Source organism: Eurypyga helias, unplaced genomic scaffold (assembly GCF_000690775.1).
Source record: "Eurypyga helias isolate BGI_N326 unplaced genomic scaffold, ASM69077v1 scaffold24255, whole genome shotgun sequence".
Lineage (NCBI taxonomy): Eukaryota > Metazoa > Chordata > Aves > Eurypygiformes > Eurypygidae > Eurypyga > Eurypyga helias.
Window position 1 is genome coordinate 16752 of NW_010251121.1, and position 8258 is coordinate 25009.

General features: G+C 37.5%; 1 protein-coding gene across 1 annotated transcript in view; it reads left to right on the top strand.

Moving 5' to 3' along the window:
• The window catches only part of LOC104509847 (nuclear factor 1 B-type-like), a gene marked incomplete at its 3' end in the record, with an annotated part of 20193 nt that overhangs the window by 11213 nt on the left and 722 nt on the right, over positions 1 to 8258 (top strand). The window contains exons 3-4 of the mRNA XM_010151918.1: positions 4775 to 4843; positions 6949 to 7069. Of these exons, the coding sequence (XP_010150220.1) occupies positions 4775 to 4843; positions 6949 to 7069 (190 nt within the window). The remainder of the gene's footprint in view (positions 1 to 4774; positions 4844 to 6948; positions 7070 to 8258) is intronic.

The window sequence follows — 8258 nt, forward strand, 5'->3', positions numbered from 1 at the left end:
CTTCCTGTAGAAGTTCGATATTGCAGAGATCTGCAGAATCTGATCCTTAAAAAGTCTGTTTTCAAAGACTAAACCAAAAGAAGCTATACAATGAAATTATTTAATCTAAAATTGTAGTAGTTTCAGAAGTCAAGCAAACCTGTAGCAGCATCCAGAACATCACAGTACATAACTGAAAGTCAAGCTATAGGTCTCTGCTAGTATTTTGTACACCAGGCTGAAGCTTCCAGCCTTTCTTCTCCCCTGATGTGTAACCTCTCTCACTGCTAGTATATCTATTGCTGTATAATTCTTCTTTTTTAAAGATACAGAAATAAAAATACAGTAATACAAATTGTTTCCTGCAGCGGTTGGATCCTTACTCCTCTTTCATAAAGTGCTGAAAATCAAAGCTGGATCAGTGAAAAAAAAATAGATGTTTAATGATACCAGGAAATGATTTTATGTTTTGGCGTTACTCAATATGCAGCAGAATGTAAACAGGCCTTCTATTCATAAAAGTATAATTAAATCAGAAGACGTAAAAAAGGCTGGTTAAAGTTTTGTAAAGCCAGACGTCACTGGTAAGTTTTTAAGTAATGTGAAAACAAGCCCTTTACAGTACATGTTTATGCAAACTGACAATATTTTTCAGGAAGTTTAAGCAATTTTTTTCTTCCATTTTAAGTCTTAGCATGGTTAAAAGAGACACATAACTCTTGAAGGTGTAGTGCAGGAATGGAGTGGAAGATGTATACGGACTAGGACAGAATAACTTCTATAGAAGCTGGAGGCATTACTGAATGCTTCTGCTGTTACTGACTGTATGAGGGGAACTTGGTCAGAGCCGCTGCTTAGCTTAACCTATTTATCTTTCATCCTTGATGGCACTGGTCTGGTCATTGTAGTATTGTTTGGAAAATGTATTTTTCACAAGTGAGTTTTTGGTAAAAAAGTTAAGGAGAGAAGACTTCTTTTATACTCACCCTCAACAAAAGCTAAAAGGAAATACAGAAAAAAAATTCCACTGTTATTTACGGGTTTTGGAAGTTACTGTCTTTTTTTTTTTTTTGTAGAACTCAGATTTTTAAGAATAATGATGATTAGTGAAATGAATTTCAGGGAGTCTCATCTTTCAAGCAACGTGAGTTTTAGTAAATAACAATAGTCAGTCATTGTATTAGGTTTGAACAATAAAGTTATCAAAATGTTATCATGACCATCAAAAGACACAGTAAATCCTCTATGTGGATTACAATAGACTATGTAGAATAGAATAGACTGCTATCAAGTGTGTTAGTTCCTGTACTGAACAGACCAGAAACACACACCAAGAATGCTAAATTAAGGCTCTTTAACATGTTAATGCAAGCAGTGCATTAGGGAATGCTTAATCAAAAAACCAGTAAGACTTAAACTGTATGGGGTATCAGCAAATATTTTTTTCTTGCATGCAGTGTAATAATGTGAATATGAATGTTACCTCTTATTCAGTAGGGACAACAGCTTCACTCTGTAAAAAGAAGTGTCTCACACCATAAAGTCAAAATGTCATGTACTGTTGTCCTCCTGCATGCAGTCTTGCTGTTTATCCTTCATTGCATGTAAAGTGGATGTTTCTGCAAGAAATTACAGCAGTTTAATGGCACAGAACTTTTTACTACTGCACAGCTGGGAGCCAAGAACAGTTCTGTAACATGCCCACCATGGATTCTCTCCCAAACTAGTTAAAACTGTTGAAGTCCACTGGTGCTGGAACTGAACATACCGTGTTTATTTTTCTGCACTCAGCAGCACCACTGGAATCTACCTTCCCTCTTAGAACATAAGGCTCAGAATGAAACTGCTCAGTGCCTGAGACATAGGCTGTTTACTGTTGTGTCAATTTTTTAATAATATTTTGTCACATTACATAGAGAAAAAAAAATCAAGCTGCTTTTTAAGTTGATTGAGATTGACAATAGCTGCAATTTCTCTCTTATTCCTAATCCCAGGAAAAGCATTTACATATATCTTTGGGTATCATTATTTTTCGACCATGCAAGGCAGGGTGAAACCTGGGTGACAGTGATTCATTGGACAACAATGCATCTTTCTGTGAGGGGGTGATATATAGTGGTACCAGTCACTGGCAGAATTTTTTCCCTGTTTCCATTTCATTATCAGAAGGAGAGAAACACACTATATTGCTTGTTATAACACACTACATTGGTCTTTATAGGATGTGGGTATTCTTGGTATTGCCAGTGACAAAATTAAGACTACACAAGAGAAGGCTGAAGATTAAGCACGAGTGTCTCTGTGTGTGCGCGCATACACACGTATAGATCTGTGTTTACATATAAAATCCTACATGGACATTTTCCTTTTTTAATATGAGCCTAGGGGCTTGTTCTTACTGTAATGATAGCTTGACTGATCTACAGTTGCGTAAAGCTCCCCTCAAGTTAGCCTAACTCGAATGAGAGAAGTTGTGTTTCAAAGTAGTGGTATTTGGATAAGCAGCAGAGAAGTTCAGCCTTGTCTCATTACCAGCTCCAGAGCTGGCTGCATGCTTGTGTGCTGGCTGCATGCCACACTTCACTTACAGGCCAACTAAAATCAAGAAACCAAATTTTTCTGTGGAAATTTCCCTTCCATGTACTACTTCAAACTGTTCCTGCTGGAGAAAATAGGCAGAGAAGGGAAATAATGCCATTGTTGGAGGAATTATTAGTGTTCATACAGCTTGCCTATTCTTAGGTTAAAAAAAGTGAAAACTGAGGAAGAAGGGGAAAGGAAACATTAACTCTGCAATTTTTTATTATATGGTATGCCAAGTTCTGTCAAATAAAGAAGGAAATATTTGAGAAGCCATGCCATGTTTTCATTCAAACAAAAATCATAGAGAAAGGGTGCAATAAAATGCAGAAGATGAAAGAGAAAGGCTCTTATTTCTTAGAAACTGGAGAAGAATAAGGTTGCAGAGAAGCCTGCAACATCCAGGTGAAGGATGATAAGAGAGGAAAAAGTAATGAATAGGGAGAGAAGCTGTTGAAAATAGGAGGGAGAGGAATGTGAAAGGAAGTGAAGAAAAAAAGAGAGGGAGACCTGCAGAGCTACTAGTGGAAATAAAGACATGCAGGGATATCGTGTGAAGTGACATTGAGTGGGAGATGAGAAGCTGATGGCATTGGCAGAACATCGTTCAGGATGATCTCACAGGCCTACGGTGCTCTGCACACCCACTGCACTTGCTCCTGGGATGGTTTTTCAGCTGGGGAAGACTGACATTCACTTGTAGGTGTAACGGCACGACAGAGATGTCAGGAAACATGCTCAGTTGGATGCGTCTGCATTCTTTCAGCTTGAGTTATCTGGTGCATTATTTATACCTGCACTGGTAAATAATATCAGGATTGTTGGGTGAGGCAGCTCTGTGGGCCTAGTAAGCATCGAAAACTGCTCTTTTTGCCTCTGCCCACCTTGTTTGACCCTTAAAAGAAAGTAGAGGTTTCTCCAGATGTACCAAGGACAGATCTCTCAGGTGAAGTGTACTTCTTTTACGGTCACTTTTCTGATTCTGACTGCCAATGTTTTCTTAAATTACTTGAAGATGAAAGCAGCAATTGCCAAAAGAAACCAAAAGGAAATAGTACTGAATTGTTGTTTTCCAGTATTTTCCAGTAGGTGCATTTTGTATTCATTTGATTGGTTGGTTTGTTAGTTAAGACATTTAGAGTGCTTTTATTCATTCAAACATTTGGTACAGTTATTTCCAAAAGAAAAGAACCTGTTATTTCAGAAAAGAGACTAGAGAAACCACAGTAATAAATTCTTAGTGCGCCATCTCACATTAAAAAACAAACAAACAAAACCAACCCCAAAACACACTGTTGGAGCAGCAGTCTGCACCAAGTATAGATCTAAACATTTCTGTTGGTAAATGGTTGGCATTTCTGGGCTGTGACATCATGTAATCTCAAATTCAGTGAAGTCATCTTATGCAGTGATTATTGATTATGAGAGTTGCACAGAAATCTAGGTTTCTCGGCTCCCTTTTTATAAGGTTATCTGGTTACACTACTGAGATCATTCTTGATTATCAGCTGTTGTTCCACTGCAGTACTCCAAGTTGTACCTGAATTTCACAGCAGGGAAAGTGTATACATTTGTCTTGGAATTAGTAAACATAAGCCAAAACAATAATACATGGTTTTCTAAACATAGGTTTCTAGGTATATAATTCAGCGTGTATATAAAAAACCCCACTGAATAGCTCAGCTATTTTGCCCGGTTCCTGCTTTTACTGGAAACAATAGTAAAACCCTCATCTGCCTTAGAGATGATGGTTTGATAATGGAGGCGGTAGTGTAAAGTCATTATCAGCAGGGTAAGAATTAAGTAAAAATGATTTGGCAGAAATGTATGTGAGGGCAGTGCTGCTCTGTGGTGACATTGCTTAGCCCGACTGATGTAGTTCTTAGTTAACAGTAACTTAAAAATTGAAGATAGTAATAAAAGGAACTAGTTTTTAGACATTTTCTGGATGTTTAGCTAGGATCTCAGTGTATTCCTCGTTCCTTTTCATACACATATTAAAAAATTGCTTTCTTACAACTCCTCAAGATTTTTTTGCACATCTTCCTAAATTTCAGTTCTCATTAGATCCTGTGATCATCTTTCAGTGTACTTTGGTCAGTATGTTATAGTTCTGTGACTCTGTTGATACTGTTGTTAGCTGATGTATAAACTTATCTATAGTTATCTATTAATATTCTCATTATAGTGATTATGGTATTGTGATCTTTTTCAGTGTACCTTGAGGACAGTTTTGTAAAATCTGGAGTGTTCAACGTGTCAGAACTTGTGAGGGTGTCCAGAAGTAAGTTATCATTTGCATTTAATAGTTTCCAAAGCCTGCTATAATCAAGTGAAGGTTTTTCTTGATTTTGTTTTTCTTTCCAAGATGTAAGATGCATAGAAAATGCCTATAAACATGCCCAATTTTGATATCTTTGACCACAGTACTATAGTTCATCTTGCCTCTGTTTATAATAAAACAAACACAGGCCTTCTTTTGCCTCTTCCATATTTAAAGATTGAATGAATTCATATGCTTCCCTCTGCACAGCTTAATGGACTGGTATGTCAGTAAAATTACCATACGTAAGAAAACCTTCTATTTGTTAAACCTGCAGATTTTTAAGGTTGTTCTACACATCTACCATCTGATAATTTTTCTACTTTGTTTATGAATTTGTAGCTCTTAGAAGAACCATCACGGCATGAATGTAAAGGATGACTAACAGTGTATTATATGCTTGTTTTGCTTGTGTTTCTTTTACTCGTAGCAGTGACTGTAATTGAATTTCTAATTACATTGGCTTGTTTTGGCATCAGAAATGTTATATATATGGTCATACAAAAAAAAAGGTAACAGATAAATATAAAAGGACAGGAGAAACATCTATTGCAGGAAGAAAAAACAAAATGAGTATAAATAAGATCTGTTTTGCTATAATAGAATGGCATGAAACCAGTGCATATTTTCAGTTGACATTGCTTTCTGAACATGTCTTTTATCCTTTTAGTATCAACACTATTAAAGTATTTCTCTTAAGCCTTCATTAGGAAGTGAACAAAAATACTTGAAAGTTATAGTTAGAAGTGTCCACAGTGATGACACCAATATTAGGGCATCTGACTGGTTCAGGAAAATCTCTGCTTTGACAGGGTGAGGACAAAGCCAGTAAGGCTCAAGTTTTCAAAACAGTTTGTCCAAATTTTGTACAGTAGTTAATGCATGTGAAGTCAGGATGGTTTCAGAATTCAATTAACAGTGAAGCTTAAGATGCATATGTCGTTTCATTTGTTGTGGTCAGAAATTAATGTTAACAATTTAAATTTTGTTAGGTCCTTCAGGAAAATACTGAGCATTGCCATCCTGAAGTGTTAAGACATACTCTTTTTTGTGCTTGCTGAACATACGGTTTTGCTGTTTTAGGAGGCTGAGGGTGTGTGAAATACAGCTTTCTTTTAGTTTGCAGGTGGTTAAATACATTGTAAAGTATCAGGCCTTTCAGATTAAAAAAGAATCAATATTGCAGTTATGTTATGAAATCATACATTCTGCAGCTGTTGTACATGATATACTTCTAATAACAAGCTTTAAAGCATGTGGTTTCTGTGGGATTTCTTACTATGCATTTGTTTAACCTCAAGCCGCAACAGAGTTGTACTTTAACTGTCAGGAAAAATACAAACCTTCAGATACATTACATAACATGCAATTATTCTTTTAAGTGCCAAAGGTAGTTAAAATGCACAATGCACAGACAGTGAACAAAGGTAAATACACCACAATATGCAACATATAATTTATTCTTGAAATGCCAAGACGTACGGTACACAGGATCCGTAAAGAGGTGAAGATAACGTCGAGTGTTTGTGTCTAGGTGTATATGTGCAAAGCAGTAACTGTGACACTGAGCAAAAGAAAAAGGAGGCAGCAAAACATGCTATCAGCACAGAAGGCTATTATTAATACAAAAGAGTTAACATTAAGGAAAAAAGGGTTTATGTGCCCCCAGGTTTGTTCTTTTCAGTTATTTCAGTTCTTTAATAATAAGCAATGTTAGCTGTCCTTATAAACACTGCCTCATTCATTATAAAAGTCCTTCTACAGAAAGCTTCATTTTGTGGTGAAGTTTGTGTAACCTTTTTCATATTGATGATTCCAGGTTATTTGTTATACAACAAATACATTATGTCTGCTTAACTGCTAAGAGATTTCTAGGGAGTGGGGAAGATAATTCACCTTTTTAGATACATAAATGTCAATAGAACTTGTCTGTACTTGGTTTCTGCAAGAGTAAGAAAATTAGATACGTGTAGTAACATCTTGACATTTTCCGAGTGTTAAGAATGAAAAGATGGCTAAAAAGATAGAAGAATATCTTTGACTTGTTATGATGATCTGTTTTTCAGCACCCATAACCCAGGGAACTGGAGTGAACTTCCCAATTGGAGAGCTTCCGAGCCAGCCATATTACCACGATATGAATTCGGGTGTAAATCTACAGAGGTCCTTGTCCTCTCCACCAAGCAGGTAAAAACTTGAAATGAGTGCTATTGTGAAACCAGGTTTAATAGTGTAGGACAAGCAATTCAGAAATACTGCCAACAGCCAACTATCTAATGAATTTCCCCTGATCTTGTGAGGTAGGCTTCTTATGTATATTACCATAGTCTATGTACATAAATATATGTTACAAATCTTGTAATCTGAAGTGGTGTTATTATTGCCTGTCAATGCTGTTGATATTGAAGACAATAATAGCTTTTGTCAGGGTTTGAAGTGCTCACAACATCATCTGCCAAGAGAACTGCTGCGCATGCTGAAACTGCTGCTGAGTTGCAGGAAGGTCTAGTAGCTGTGAACCTGCTGGCAGGACTCGATGCCACAGGGTGGTTGCAGGCACAAATGCTGTCTTTGAGGGCTCTCTCTTGGTCCTCTGTCTTGAAACAAATATTGGGACAAATACTGTTCCCTCTGGAAAAGGTGTTAGGACAGGTATATAAAGAAAAGGTGTCTTTATTCATAGCCTCACCCCATCTCATGAAGGTGTGTTTCCTCCCTCACCCTTATAGGGGGCATTACCCAGCACAGTGATAACAAGGAGGAGCATGTGAGGTACTCACAGGCTCTCTAATTTTTCTCAAGGGTTTCCATGTGCCTGCTATAGGTAGTTTGATCTGAGGTGCCCACCTCTTCCTTGCTTCAAGATGATCCCTTGTGCCAGCTCTGAGAAAGATCCTGTTCCCTCCCTCAGGAGCAGCTGGTGGGCCCACAGAGGTGGAGAACCTTCTATGCCCGCCTTCTGACTCCCAGATAATGTACTCTCTGTCACACCCCTGGGGTCACTTGGTTTTCTGAAACTGTCTGATGTACCATGAAATCATCAGCACTTCAGGGCCCCTCATTGTCCCACCTGGGTCAATGGGGTGTTTCTGCACCCCAGTGAGTTTGGAAGTGTCTGCTCAGTGGGACAGGATTTAACAGAATTGTCAGAGAGCTCTTTCACCAGTGCCTGGTGCTTCTGAGTTATTTTCCTCATATTCCTCTATTTCATTGCATTGTGTTTTCTGCTTGGTAGTTCACCTAGTATATTTTAGAAATGGATGGATTAATTCTCACAGTGTTGTCTAAATACTACTAGTACTACTACCACTACTACCACCACCATTAAAATCTTCATCCTGGTGTTCTTTGACATAACAGCTTCGGTATATATTGT